Genomic DNA, 15,698 nt, shown 5'->3' with positions numbered 1-15,698 from the left:
TCCTTCCTTTAGAAGAGCCCTCTGCTTATAGCCTCCCTCTCTCAAGAACTCTAACGTTTTGGTTTCCTGGAAGGAAAATTTACCCAGGATTTCAATTTGTTAGTTATGGAGACCTGTCTTCTCCATAGACTCTAAAGGGCACTGCTTTTTAATTGATTAAAAAAAAAATTAAACCTGAGAGGAACATAGAAATTTTTTTTTTTCTTTTTTTTTAATGCAACCATTGTTGGCTTTGGGGTCAGGACACACAAGCACCAATTTCAGATAATTTTGGTCTTGGTGGTTTTGGCTGGAATTAATAATAAGACATTATGAAATGCTTAAAAATATATGATCTGCATGTTCTTCGGTTGACCGTCTGCAATCCAGTCAAATAAACACGCTCCCAAGCACATACTCCACTCCTCCTCTCTCTGTCCCTAACAGGCATGTGGTTTCTTTCTTCCTGAGTCCAGTAACAAAATGTGCGTTTATTCAGAGACCTCTGATGATGGAAATTTGGTATTTTGGGGAGTGGGGGAAGAATGAAAACCATAATGTCTCAATTCTAGTGAGATGGATAAATGTCTTTCCAAATTTGTCTTTTCCTCCTGGGATCCCTTAAACCACAACTCTCCAGAGATCTGAGAGGTTAAGGAGTGTCTGGTCTATAAGCAGGGTAAAACAAAAACCCAAGCCTTTGGGCTGGAGTAGAAAACTTTTGCTTCAAGTAACTGAAGCTTGGCTATTGTGAAAACGAACTGATATACAGTCTTGTCCTAGAAAGGTAACATTTACTGAATGGGTACTTGGAACTGACATCTGAAGGTAGTCTGCATATTTTCTTATTCTGTCACTCCAGCATCTTCCAGAGTTTTTAGGAGGAATTTTCAGAATATCTTGTCGCATGGAGTTGTGTACTACTGCATCTATGTTGCAGCACCTGTCCATCAATCTCAAATTGCTGCTGACAAACTGTATGTCCAGAAGCTGTCTAAAACATGTTTGAATGCTTTAATGAACAACTGTAAAACCAAGTAAACTTATTAATTTTTTCATCTTTTTCCACACTCAAGTTTAGTTAACTTAATGTATAATTCCTAATCTATGGATTATATATGTAAGTGTATGTTGTTTGTCTCTTGCGATTATATAACTCTTTTATCATATTGAGCATTAAATAGGAAAAACATCCATCTAATGGAAAGAACTGAATTTTCAATCTAAGCAAATATGCAATTTTTTATTCAATAATGCTTTTACTGGGATCCAGACAAAGCTCGATAAAATGGATAGGTAGCCAAATACCTTCTCATGAAATGAACCTTCTAAATTCGTTAAGTATCAACCTTCATGCCACAAGCCTGTCAGTGTTCAGGAGGCATTTGGACAATGGCCTTAACGATATGCTTTAATTTTTGGGCAGCCCTGAATTCATTGGACAGTTGGACTAGATGATCATTGGAGGTCCCTTCCAGCTGAAATAGTCTACTCTGTTCTAATTAACTGTTTGTTATGGGGCACCATAGCGTGTACACACAGTCAATATCAACATTGAAATTCTGAAAAGGGAAGCCTGGTCCATCTGGTCTTAAATTACTGAAGAATTTTCTCTTGACTGTGATTGGCTCTTGAGGGTAGGGGGGCTGAAGTTTTTTCATCAGATCTGTTGGTGATGATACCATGCCATGATAAAAATGATGGCTTGTCATCTTTTGGTTGTTAGTAAAGAGAGATCGTGCTTCCCTAATTAAGCTATGAACTTGCTTTTGGGCAGTGTGTACCAAGCTTCTGAAGAAATGGTTAAAGAGAAGCTTTCCAAACTTAAAGTGCAACATTTTCTCCATAACTTTCTAGGCATTGTCAGCTTTGAAGCAAATTGGTTATGCTAGTTAAATGGTGTTACATGTTTTCCTGGGATAAGTGAATTTCAAGCGCTGAGTTCCTGTCTATTTTCTCTTCTATACAGACCACTGCCATATCAGATTCCAGCCTTGCCTGCCAGCTGAGTGGAGTGTACTTTCTTTATCCCTTGGATAGCACAGCTCAGCATGTTCAGGCCCATGAAACTGTCAGCTACTCCATTTCAGCCTGGTAGAAGTCTATTCTTTAATGCCATCTTGCATCTGCAGGATTTATTCCAGAGAACAGTCTGACTTCTCAGACCTGTAGTTTCTCATTGAGCTTAGATCCATCTTTTGGGAATTACTCAGATCAAAATGTTCTTTTTCTGTTCCTTCCTTTCCCATACTTTTTAGACATTAATTACATCAGAGAGGAGTTTTGGCCTCCCTGTCCCTGGATAATTCTCTGTGCTGCCCAGCCTTGTAGGTGTTAGTGTTCCTTGGGCCTGACTAGGTGCCAGAGCACCTACGCAGGTGGCTATCATTTCATTAAATGGTATATTCACTTCTAGGTCATTCTCCTTTTGTCCTTTTGGACAGAACTGACATAAAGCACTGAAAGGATATAAATTCACTTTGCAATTCAGTTTTTAAGGAATTTGTTAGCATTTTTTGAAGGGATAAGTTTTTCTTGTCAGACATCATAAAGGATGAAACTTAACGTTGTTACGTGTCCTTACTAATCAAGGTAAATGTGATTCTGAGTTCAGAGATGATGTGAATCAGTTTTGTACTGTCTGCCTCTCAGCCTTACATAGGACTTTTGTTAATGAAAATGCAGCAGGTATGAACAAATACAGGCTCTGAAGAACAACCATAGGTCCTAAAAAATCTAAATGGAATAAATGTATGCAAATTATTCCTCCTGTTTTATTTGGGCTAAAAGCAATGGTAGCCAGTAGGTAGTTTTGGAATCAGCTGACCCTCCCACCCTTTCTCTGAGAGATTCTGTGACAGCTGGCTGTGCATTAGAAAACAGGATATACATATGCAGTAGAGATTTAATATGCATCATGATTTGTTAGTGAGGTGATATTCCAGTAGCAATTTTGATTTCCATCGGGTTTTATAATACGTTACAGAAAATACAATGTTCCACAAACACTGCATTCTATACTTGCTTGGAAGGTTGTGATTTTAAGCACGGTGTGTGCAGTTACTATAGACACAAGCAAATATTTAACCCTGGCGGATGCTTCAAGAAAAACTTGTTCTTGTTCTTGTCATGTCATAACTCTCCCTGTCAAGAGGGCTATTCCTAACTTTCCTGAATGTCTGGGAGAAGTTACAAAAACAATAACCTTTTAGCTAGGCTTTCTGTGACGTATAGTGAGGGGAAGTTTCTCAGGGAGGGGGTTAATTTGAATTTTAGCCTTTTTTTCAGGAATTAAAAATTCATATTTAAGCATTCCTGGTTACATCTACGTTTATGACATAGATAATGTATGGATGATGAATACACAGCCTCACTTCGTATTTTCTTATATCTGTGTGAAGTAATATAGTAGTAATGGACAACATTCAGGTATTCATTTGTAATGCTCTCTAATGGAAAAAAGACTTGGGAATTTTCACAGTGTTAATATCTTAATAATTTTTATCATTTAACATCACAGAAACAGGATTGGAAAGAAATGCTAGTTCATTGAACAATGGAGGAATACTGCACAGCACCAAAAATCAGTGCATAGCATGAAACAGCAATATCGTGAAATTATATTTTAATGTAAAAATTACACAGTTGGATTTCTATCTCAGCAAGATGGTAGCGTACATAAAAATGAGCTTCTAGCTAAAAAGGAAGGCTTCTTCCCTTTTCTCTGCTGAAGTCATAAAATACAACTTTATTGCGAGGAGGGGCATGAAGACTTGCTAACAGATCGTCAGATAGTAAACATGAAAAGGTAGCAAAAATATCTTGACGAGAAGAAGGAACGAAGTCAAGCCCTGCAGCATCTGCTCAGATGAGGTCCTGTTCTTAGGGATATTAGTCCTTTTCGTCTCTTACCCTTTCAAACATGTGGATCTGATGGACTTCGCAAGACAGTAATTCTCCATTTACTTAAAGGAAGCTCATCAAGACAAGCTTTTGTACATAGGAAGCCTGAAGAGTATTTACCTGCGTCTGTTTCTAATACCAGTTTTCCCAATTTTCCATCCAGAAATCTGCTACCTGTTTCTCCAAACAGCTGCGTACAGGCAGAGTGTATTAGTAGTATGGGTTGCTGTTAAAAAAAGTGTAAGTTTACCTCCCATTTCTTACTTTTCTTGGATTTGTGAGATTTTGATGTTTTAACATTCTTACAATGTGAGCTGTGGGCCATGTGCAAATTGTGGGGACAGATATGTCTCCAGTTTTAGTAAAACCATTTTTTCTGATGAGTGTTTACAAGGTCCGACTAACTTTGTTGTTGCTCGTGTGTACGGTGTTGCATGTTGAAGCAACAACAAATGTAATATACTTTTGGACATGAAAATGATTGGTCTCAGAAACAGATTTCTCTGTTGTTATATAAATTGTTCAGTTATGTTATTAAAGAAGGAAGATGCAGGTTTTTCCTCCATCTAAAATATAATAAACATTTCTGAAAATCAGAGTAAATACATGACCTTGTTCTTACATTTGGTGTGGCAGTTCTTACAGAGACAGAATCTGTCATTCTACATAATCAATGCTTATGACATTAAGTACATTGTTAAGGAGTTACCTTCTCCTGTGTCTGACCAGAACAGAGCACTCCTTACAGAATACTTGTTACCTTAATGTGTACAGAAACTAAGCTTGAAGAGACCTGACATTTGGAATGGATAAGCATATCCCTAGATAGACAGCCATCTGCTCTATTTGTTTTCACTTTATGGTTTAGTTTACCATACATTTATTATGTTCAGGTTAGGTGTATTCGCTGCCTTCACGTCTTTAAAAAAGATGAACCACTTGACTCGGCCTTCTTATATAATGTAAAAATGTTCTACAGTTTTGAACAGACAGCTGGAAAAATTTCGTACAAGTGGCTTTTTACAGCTATCATTATGCAGTCTCACAATTATCCCAGTATTGCCTTAACTGCAAATTGAGATTTGTAGTGAGAGAAAGCCATTATGTAGCTTGAGAGTTTTTAATAGAGGAAAGAGGACTCCCTACATCCTATCAGTTCTCTGTGATCCATCAGGAATATTATTCTCCAGACACACTTTCAAACAGTCTTTTCTGCAGAAACATTAGGTGTCAGTGGAAGATGAAACCTGCTATTTGTATTCTCTTGCCTGTTAGGCAATGAGCAGCGTTGGTACCCTTTGTGATATGCCAGAAACTAAGTACGGTGAAGACTGGACAGCTGAATGTCTGCCAACAACCTTAACCACTAGATGTTTTTAGCATGGATTTTTTTTTTTCCAAGATTAGCATCTGAGTTCAAACTCCTTTCCTAAGAGCTGTCAGAGAGATTAATGTAACTGTTGACAACATGGTGTGGTTCCTATGAGGAGGTCTCTCCTGAGAGTAGAAAACATCGAGGGCCAGATTTAAGCAAAACAATAGGAGTACATTCAAGGGGAAGAACAACGCTCTCTTCATTTTGGTGTCTTATTTCATGAGCCTGAGAAATAGTGATAAATTTGCTTTTTTTTCCTCTTCTGATTTTTTACCCCTCTCTCTCTGTCACAAGCTTTTTTTTTTTACTTGCTATGTTGAAAATGGTTTCTAACTCATCTCTCCCCAAGAATAAAAATGCCTGATTATTGCGGCTCATTTCATAGTCTCATTGTTTAATAAAATTGCTATTCTGCCTTATTCTTGTTTTGCCCACTAGAAGAGGAAAGGGATGGGGTTATGATGGGGACCTGAAGACAGAATTCAGAATTTATTTTTAAAAAAATACACATGGAATTATTTTTAATTTTATACCTGTGGCAACAAATGCTTATTTAGCACTTCTACTAAAGTATCCTCTTTGGCAAAACTTTGCACACTCTTAGTATATAGCAGAACAACTGCTGTTGCTGTGATGATATTTGGTCAGTAGCTGAATCCAAGTTATACCAAAACAGATTTTTTTTCCTTGAAATTAACTTCACTTGATGCATCTGATTTCTTGGGGGATTGTGGGTGGATTTGGTGTGTTCCCAGATGGTGTGAGAAATGGTGATATTTCAATTCTGATATGAAATTGTTTTGATGATCTCTCATTTGAAGTTGGGGAGGTAGAAGAGCGTCTGCATGGAGTAAAAGAAATAATGTTGGGGATTCTTTTCATTAAGTGAAAACAATAGAGGTTAGCAATAGCATCTCGCTAGACTGTTAGTCCTATCCCACAACTGATGGCTGCTTTAAAGGAAGCAATTCCTAGCACAGATACAAAAGCTACTACTCTACTGTGATGAAAATCAAGAAAGAAGCATCAGAGACTAAAATGAATGTACGAGACTGGAGGTGATTGCAGGAATCACCTTCAAAATTGAGAGTGGGAGAGATTCAATGGCATCAACTGCTGAGTAAACATTTCCTCGGTGGTGGTGTATCAGTAGCAATTTTTGTCATATGTTCAGCTTTGAAAAAGAGGGAAGACAAAAGAAGTGAACTTTTATAGCTGGCTATCCATGTGTGCTGCTTCTGGTGCTCTTTTTTTGCTGAGTGATTGAAAATGAGCAAAGAAAAGTAGGTCTTACAACTGCTGTGATATATTAGTACAATGATGATGACAGGACTGACATTGGCAAGGAGACTTCAGAGGAATAGGGCTGTATCAAGGGAATAACATACAGGTTCGAGCTTCGTATTAATAGTGCAGTTAGTTAAGACTGCCACTGTTCTTTGCTGTAAGCCCACACCAGTTTGAGTCTTGACTCATAGTATTGATTTATTTGTGAAGAAGAAATCTTTTCATAGTAGCATTTCCCCATTTAGCCTCTCAAAAAAAGCCACCAAACAAAAAAACCCAACCAAAAAAAAAAAAAAAAAAAAAAGAAAACCCACACACAAAATCAACCACAAAACCCCATAACAATTAAGGTATCTATTGCTTTTGCGCACTTTAGAACATTTTCACAGCTGTATTGTCAGCCTTGTGTCTCATTCCGATAGTCCGTGCAGTGACCCACTGTGGTTAGATAGAAGCGTAGTCCCTGTAGCTTTTAAGAAATACGCATGTGGTAATTTGCAACAGCTGCAGCAAAATGTTAAAGCTGTTGGCACCCTGTGTGAGCCGCTAAATGATAAACCTGGTTGTTAGTATTGGCAAGGTACTTTAGTCCGTGTAGGTTGTTGCTAATGAAAAGTGCCTACAAAACCAACATACCCAACTGGTTGCTGTGTTGGGAGTGTCAATCTTAGAGAAACAGGAAAGAAGTGTCAAAAGCATGGCAGCGATGGGGAAGAGACGTTGCCCGTTTCTCCTAGGAATAATCCGTTCTGCCTTTCCCTTTTAGGGCAGTGTAATAGTGTCTATAACTGTCCTTTTCTTCTCCTTCCTCTCTGTTCTCCTTTAAGAAATGTTTAAATCACCTAGATTGCAATGGAATTCCTTTTCAGTAGCAGAGGAGGGTGTTGGAAGTACAGAGCTTTATGATGGACATAATTCAACTAGTATTGATTAGGATCTTTTCTTACCATTACCACAAGCTCTGTGTATTTCAGATTGCTCCTGAAGGTGAACAAAACTGTTATATATTTTGGAAACACATTTTGAATGTAACACATCTGAGCGGTAACACATAAAATATCTTGGAAGAAAAAAAAATATTAATGGCTGGAGTTGTTCACACATTTTTATAGACATACTGTGTAGTGTTCAGAAACATTATACAATGAGTACAATGTATTCAAATGTATACAATACATTTGTAGCAATTTTCCAACAATAATGGCAACATGCACAGGTTTTGTTATGGACTTTACATGTGTTCAATAAATAGATAATGTAAAAAATTAAGCATTTCTCTTCACTAAGTTTTCACTAAGGTTTTTTTTCTCCCCTTTCCTTTCATGTAAGTTAGAGCCATTAAGACTAATATATATGTATCTGAGTAGTATGTGTTACAGTCTATCTTTAGAGTTCATATATTTCTTTTCCAGTTTTCATGGATTTGGGGGGAGGTCCCTGTAAATATGTTTTAGGGACAAATACATGCATGTTTTGCCCTTAGGTTTATACGTGTGTCACATATGGAACATTATTTACAGCTTAATGTACCTCAAATTTATTTCTTTTAGTAATAGCTATCATTCAGTGCTAACTTCATTATATAGCATTGCCATTTCGTTTGTATTTTTTTTGCTTCCTCTTTGTGACCTATATGTTTAAGAATAGAAGTGAGCTCACATAACTTCTGATGGATGAATTAGTTCTGTATTTATTTTCTTCTTAGCATGTAGAGAAAACCATTTTTTTTACAGATGCTTACCACTTCAATTAGCTTCTATATAAGTAATCTTGATACCAACGTTTCCCATCATAAATTTGTCATGTTATTTTACAGACATATTTATCTGTCTGGGTGGGTTTTTTTCTTTCTTCCGTAATGGGAAGAAAGCCACAAGGACTTTTGCAGGGTAGAGCAGCTGCCTGCCTGGTTTTAGTCTTTGTATGTTATTGACTTCTGTAGTTGAGCACATTTTATGATTTTTCTTTCAAGTGATTGTCCATACCTATAACTTTTAAAGTGCGCATCCTTCCATTTACACAAGAGCAGATATTTTTGTCAGCGGTGTCATTTATAGTCCTGCGTCACTTTTGAGTGTTCTCCTACACTGCAGCAATGATACTCAAGGGACAATGCTGTCCAAACGCCACTCCAATTTCTACCTTCCTATTTCAAAAGAGAAATTCACTGGCCATTTCTCATGAATGTTGGCTTCCTTAAGTTTTTTTTCACCGTTCCAATTTTAATGCACTGGTTCAATTACTTTTATCATGTTTGGAAATAATTTTTATCCATTTTTTTCTTTTTACTATAAATACGTTTTTTGTCCTTTCTCCAGCTGATGATCCGCAAGTGCATACATATTCTGGATGTACACGTCTTCTCTTTTTCCATTGTGGTACTGTTAGGAGAAGGCACTCATCACCTTCTGCTGTCCCTCATGTTTTCAACATGGCAGTTGAAAACTGAAACTGAAAACTGCTGTGCCCAGCTTTGTTGCACTTCCCTCTCAACCCCTAGTGGAATGAAATTCTTCTACTGCAATTTTTCTCCTTTTGTCTCCTGTAGATATTTTTCTGCGTTTATGCAACTTGTCAGGCTTGAATTCCAGTCCATGTGTCTTATTTGGCAGATGCAGTTTTCCAGATGTTGACATAAGTTGTCCTAGTGACAGAGTCATTGTGCATCTCAGGTCTGATCTCTCCAAAGATGAGGAAATGTTGGTTGAGGAGCTCCTGTTTGGCAGTTTCTGTCTCTTTAGCTCTCAGACCATCAGACTATTCCTTTCATTCAGGAGCTCATGATAATTACATATGCTGTTGTGTTGCTGTACTTACAAAAAAAGCCCTCTTCGGCTCACTCTGTGAGAAACAGCGACTTTGTATAAACCTAATACTTGTATATATACAGCTTCTGCCTAGACAGACAGATGTTTCCCCATCACAGGTAACCATCCATACTGCAGTTCTTTTACCAGTTGAGAGCGTCAAGACAGCTGTATGCAGCATTGATGATACCAGAGTTAGCATTTGTAGTTATTCTGTAAACTCCACTGTTTGTTCATGCCCAGCAATATATACAGCAGCAGCTGTTTACATGGTAGGTTGCCTCTCTGTTACTTTATTTTTATTTTCAATATCTTTAGTAGTGTATCTGGGTTTATTTGCAGTTCATGCTACATCTTGGTACCAAGCTATACACTACCTTAAAGGTATTTCCTTCTTCAGGAATTCATAAAGTCTCCTTTTACTCCACTGTTCAAGACAGGATGCCTTTTTTTTTTAATTGCCATCTTATTCAGGAAATGGTAATGAATACAGAGAGAGAAATGATTCAGCATGGACGTCTCCTGCTTTGTATGAGTTGCACAGGGACTCCAATCACTCTTTTTGAGCTAGATTCTATGGTAACTACCATTCAGGTTATATAGCATGGTGTTCTGGCCTTTAGCGTTTACCCAGTGTGTATTCCTGAAAACCCGTTAAGTCAAAGTATTGTCTCTTCAGCATAAGTGGTATTTCTCTATTTATGAGTGACAATTTTGCACACTTTTCTTGTTCAGAGATTTCTTCAAGTAGTTGATAACATGTGGAACCAAATGAAGGAGATCCACCATGCTCACCTGATCTTTAAGGCCCTACAATTGTTTGCTTCTGAAATCAAATGAAACTGTAATACTACCTTTTGGTACCACCATGTTGTATATTCCTTTAAAGCTTCAAGACCTTCTTAAAAAGGTCTGCAGGTTTTTACAAGTATTTTTTGGAGAAAAGCAGAGGTTAATTAACAATTTGATTTATTTTGGTCAGTTGTCCTCTTCTGAAGAGTAGCTTTGCGATTTTGGTATAGCATCTTTCCTTCTGGGTTCAGCAGTGCAGTAGTTCAACCAACACTGCATAAATTCACCTTCCATAACTTCGTGAGTCTTTTGCCATCTTTTGTTAGACTCCTGAGATGGCAAACCAGAAGTCCTCAGTAGTGGGCCAGCTACAGGAGAACCTATTTTTCTTCTTCACATTTGGTACTGGTTATGGCCGAAGACAGGAAGCAAGGGAACTTCATGGAAGAAACTTAGTAAGATTTCATTTTTTCGTATTAATCAACCAGTATGCTCTTTAGAGTTGCAGTGAATAAGGCCCTCATATTTTTTAACTGTGAAAAATTCCAAACATTTGTAGATGGGCTGCCTCCATATGTTGGTGAAGAATTTGTTGTATCAATAACTAAATGACAGTTTGTATCCAGCAGGAAGCTTTAAGTAGTACTTGGGGGCAGCTGATAGTCCTGAGGTCCCAGATTCCACTGATCAAGTGGAAGGTCAGTTCACAAAGGAGGATTTTTCTTTCTGGAGAGAGTTTTACTTGATCTGGAATGGACCGAGATCATTATCATTAGGTTCTTTATGTAGGTTAAGGCTTCTTGAGGAAATACATTGTAAGAAAGAGCAATAGTTCACAGGAATAAGTGCTTGTAATGGTGTAATGATTTCACTGTTTAAGAGGAATTGATTCCTAGTTTGAAACACTTCCAGTACTGTGTTCTTCCCTTCTGGTCTATGAAAGCACACAGGTAAAATGTGCTATTGCATTAATTACAGGGTTGTGTGAAAATGATCTTTCCATACCTAGGAGATTGGCTAGTCCTGGAAATAATTTTAACAGTTAAAAGAAGCATTTCATTGCCTTCTCAAACTGTTAACTAATCTTTCCCAAGAGATAACTAGAGAAATCCACCTTAATTCCAATTCAAAGAGTGAAATTAGGCCATAACGATCTTTGTGAGTCTAGTTCAAGACACAGTTATGAGGAAGTTTGCCAGGATACCTCAGATTTAGTTGAACCTAAATGCCTCAGTGAAAACGTGTATCCTGTTTCATGCACTTTAATAAAACTTCATGGCAGATTACACATCATATGAATGCAGGATAGATTAAATTGATACATCCTTTTAACATGCCTCACTTGGACATCCTACCACTTCCTTCCTGAAATGAAAGAAAAAGCCCAGAAATGTGCATCAGTCACACCTCCTTTTCCTTTCAGGTTTTCAGACAGACATGTATTGGAGTGAGTTTTGCATACGAATCAGCTACAGGATCATAGTATAGGTAGCAAAAATTTTTATTGTGCCTGAATTGTTGGCACGCCTGCAGTGTTGAATGGGTTTTTCATTTTCTTTGTGCCGCTACCACTAAGCATAAAGGCCGAGCTATTTCCTCTATCCCAGTTTAATTCCATCTCTGCCATGGAATCTTGCGCATATGGGACTGAGGAGGAGAGGGAGGGAGGGATGGTCATGGAGATGTTTGGGTAGGTAATGTATCTTGAAGAAACCAGTTACTGTAAAGGTAAGTAATATTTTTCTCTTCTTTCTGAATAGTTGTCTGTTTAAGCTTCATGAAAGGAGGTGGCCACTGTTTATTATTCTGCAATTTTATCAAAAAACAGGAAGATAAATTTGCCCTCGGTGTCACGTGCTGATGTATATATGAAGCAACCCAAGTTGTACTCTAGTCCACTGCCTCAGAGGATCAGACATTGCAGGAAAAACTGTAGTTGTAATTAACAGAAGTTTTTCTCCAGAGTTTAATGCTTGTCACAATAAAGATAGGATACTTCATGTAACTATAAAGAGGAAAGTGACAGCAGCACAAGTTGAAGGTCAGCATAAGCCTGTCATGTTTCAGAATTTAGAGTCAAACAATTGGAAAAACATGCTGGTATGTTAAAAGACAAATGCCAGTTCGCTTTTATTTACTTTTTCTCTATTAGTACATTTTGTTTGAAACAGCAGCTTGTATTTAAAAAACAAAACAAAACAAAAAAAACCCACAAAAATCAAATGCCAATCAGTTAGTCATGAATCAAAGAGCTAGAACCTGAATAATTGTTTAAAAGTTTCTTGAGACTATTCTGCGCTGGTGGAGGTGCTATCTGGTCAAGCTACAATCTGCTACTCCTGCCAGGCATCAGTGTGGTTTTGTAAGGTGGTTACATGCATTGTGACACCGTTACAAGAGTAAACTTGTGCTGGTTTAGGTTTGTCTGAGACAGAAGGTGAAAACTTGTAACTAATCTCTCCTTACTGGATGGGTTATTAGTATTAGACTAAAGTTAAAAGATCATAATTTCTAGCCAGTTGGTTGTAAGTCATCACTGGATTTTTTTAACTTGCAACTCTGTACTGTGTATGTAAAAAGTTTGAATATTATTTTAGGAAAAGTGATTATATATTAATATAGATTTTTCAAGTACAGACAATGTGCCACTGTCTTGATCAGCTTTGGTACCACCAGTTGCTCTTCCTCCTGTCCCTCAAGAGTTCACCTGTGTGAATAGAGCACTATATGGTGTCAAGGTTAATACAGTGTCAAATTCACCTCTTAAATGTTTGCCTGGGATGAAGACGCAACATATATTGTGTGTTAGAATGGTTTATTCTGCGTTGTTATTTTAAAGCAGTTTGCATTTTACATGCAGCTGCTGAAATGAACTGTTCCCATTTCTGTTGTTTGAAATGGAGAGCTACACTTCTACACTTCCTTGGCTGTCCATGAATAATATATCAAGAAGTACAGTCAATATTTATTGTGTAATGCAGATAGGCAAGTTAATATTTTTCATGTCTGGCACAGTTAATATTCTGTGCTGAGTTTTTTGTGAACATGTTAGTCATCTTTTTGACGAGTCTTCTGTTAGGCTAATCAGTAGTTTTGGAAGATATTATCAGTGTTTCAGAAAGATTCAAAAAGTATGAAAGCAGGTTCTGCAACTCCTGTTTTTGAAATGAAGATCTGTCCATTTATTTCTTTAGAAATCAGCAGTTACTTGCCCTGTGAATCCACTTTGGAAAGTAACCATCAGGAGAAAGCTCCTCTACCTGCAAAGCCTAAAATCTACTGTTGCCTGTGCTAGTGGTTGAATACTAGCCTTTCTCTACACAAGGGCAGTGGTGCCAAAGGTCTTGCACTGGTCCAATACAAAGCTTTATATCGCTGCTGGAACACATGCGTTGAAAGTGGCAGTTTTGAGACTGCCAGAAATCATGTTCATACAACAAGTATCCTTGGTGATGTATCCCAAGTCCTAGAAGGCCGGAATTGAGGAATAAGTCAGGTTCATTCTTTAAACTTTAATGACCAATTTTTGCATTATGAAGGTTGCAAAGTCAAATTTTTTCCAGGTCAGTCATCTTTTTCCTGATTCTTTATATGGTGTGGAAAATTTCAGTCCTAAATACAGGACAGAAGACAAAGGGGTAAATCTGACAAAAAGCAAAATGCAAAAAACCAAAGGGAAACATTTTTGATTCTTCCACTGCCGCTCAGACTGCTAAAAAGCCCGTGTGGTAATTTACATGTGCATTAATATCTCATCTGAACCCTATGATCTAAACCAATCTGCAAGACAAGAAATGCAGAAATCTTCCATCAAGCTGCTCATTTCTGGTGGATTTGTTAAGCAGCCATGGTCCAAGACTTTCGTATATACCTGTCAGGACAGCCTGCTTTGCAGGGTTTTGTCCGCGCTGCTACAGCAGAAGCAGGAGATACACATTTATTTTCCTAACAATATTAGATTAAGGAACATCTCCTTTACAAATAATAATACCATTAATTTTGTATATATTTTTTCTAAGTTCTACTGTTTGTATAAACTGAGGACCAGTATGGTTTTCTTCAGTGGTCTTTGAATATATGTGGGACATCTGAACTTGCAACTGTGAAGATGCTCTTAATCGAAGAATAAATTTGAAGGGAGTCTTGTTACTCGAATGTCTGAGATTCAGGCAGCCCAGATGAACTCTTCATAATTCCTAGAGAGTTTTTGATTAAAAACTTCCTTAAAGACTTAATCTGAACACCGGAAAACTCTGTTGGGTTAATGTTTGCTTTTCTCCCCCTTAACCTGGAAGTGGCAAATTCCAAACTGCAGTGCTATGTTTCGCTTCTTACCACACCTACTGGTCAATGTGTGAGCAAATGGGCAATGCTGAATGCCTGCTACCTTCCCACCAATTCTGGCTTCTATACTTCTTTGGAACCGCTTACTAATCCTTGTTTACCAACAGCCCTTGCTTATCTGTGCTGTATAATCTGACAGGACTGTGGTATGTCCAACACAGAGGGCATGCACTCTTGCTTTGAGGTCCTGCTTCACTAGCTTCTGCTTCTCTTTACTCCTACTCTTGCATCACTTCATCTTTCTTTCCTTTGTGCGAAGATAATTTGCCTGCGGTTGCGCCTTGGGAGGGAGAAACACATTTTGGTTGGCGTAAATCTGGTTGATTAAAAGGCTGTGGTTCCAAACAAGTCATCTTCACCTAGTCTCCCGTCATTTTCCAGGACAATCTACGCAAAAAGGATGATCGGATTGAAGAATTGGAAGAAGCACTCAGAGAAAGTGTTCAGATAACTGCAGAGCGGGAAATGGTGCTGGCACAAGAGGAGTCAGCCAGGATCAATGCTGAGAAACAGGTCTGCAATCTTATAAAGTCACGGGTAGTCCTCTTAGGAAAGTAACCCAACAGTAAAGTATTATTTTCTCTGCTTTACTGTGACACACAGCTGGTTTTGTTTGATGATCCTGTATCTCTGTTCCAACATTAGGTAACAGAACTCATAAAGTCTGCAAAGCCTCCATGATAAGTTGTATTTCATAGGTAAGATTTGCTTGAAATTAGAAAGAAATATAAGGTGTCCTGAGCTTTAAAATATTATTTTAAGTAGTAATTCTTCTGATCTGTCTTGCCTATCAAAGCTGTCTTCCCACGTGTAAGCATACTTAGGTTTGTTGTTGTTCATTGAATGTATTTAAAGACAATGATTTTTATTAGCGTAGTTGTGTTTATGGACCACAGTCTCGTTGCACTTGCAAAACAACTGGATAAACAAATCCCTTTGCTTGAGCCAAGCATGCACACAGAAAATACACTTGTGTGATGAAGCCACAAGTGTAAACTTTCATACATGAATTGATTCTGTGCCACTGACAAGATACTCTGAAGAATCATGTGTGTGCCTCATTTTAACTCACGTAAGTAATCATCAGGAAAACATACCATAAGTAGTGAATAAAATTCTGGGAGATTTTTATAAAGCTTTTGAAACAGAAGCTGAACCTGGCATTCTTACTGTGCTTTTTGTGAGCCCCTTCAGTGTTTTTCACTGTTCCT

The 15,698-nt window shown here is 37.8% G+C and overlaps 1 protein-coding gene across 6 annotated transcripts in view; it reads left to right on the top strand.

The window, feature by feature from the left end:
* The window catches only part of ERC1 (ELKS/RAB6-interacting/CAST family member 1), a 284,902-nt gene that overhangs the window by 152,400 nt on the left and 116,804 nt on the right, over positions 1-15,698 (top strand). For 4 of the 6 annotated variants that reach the window (XM_086467310.1, XM_086467304.1, XM_086467291.1 and 1 more), the window contains one exon: positions 14,869-15,000. The exons of the other annotated variants lie outside the window; for them this stretch is intronic. In XM_086467310.1, coding sequence (XP_086323436.1) covers positions 14,869-15,000 — 132 coding nt within the window. The remainder of the gene's footprint in view (positions 1-14,868; positions 15,001-15,698) is intronic. 6 annotated transcript variants of the gene reach the window in all.

The sequence above is a fragment of the Leptosomus discolor genome, chromosome 1, assembly GCF_034619465.1.
Source record: "Leptosomus discolor isolate bLepDis1 chromosome 1, bLepDis1.hap2, whole genome shotgun sequence".
Taxonomy (NCBI): Eukaryota; Metazoa; Chordata; class Aves; order Leptosomiformes; family Leptosomidae; genus Leptosomus; species Leptosomus discolor.
This window is presented reverse-complemented; position numbering and strand designations above follow the sequence as displayed.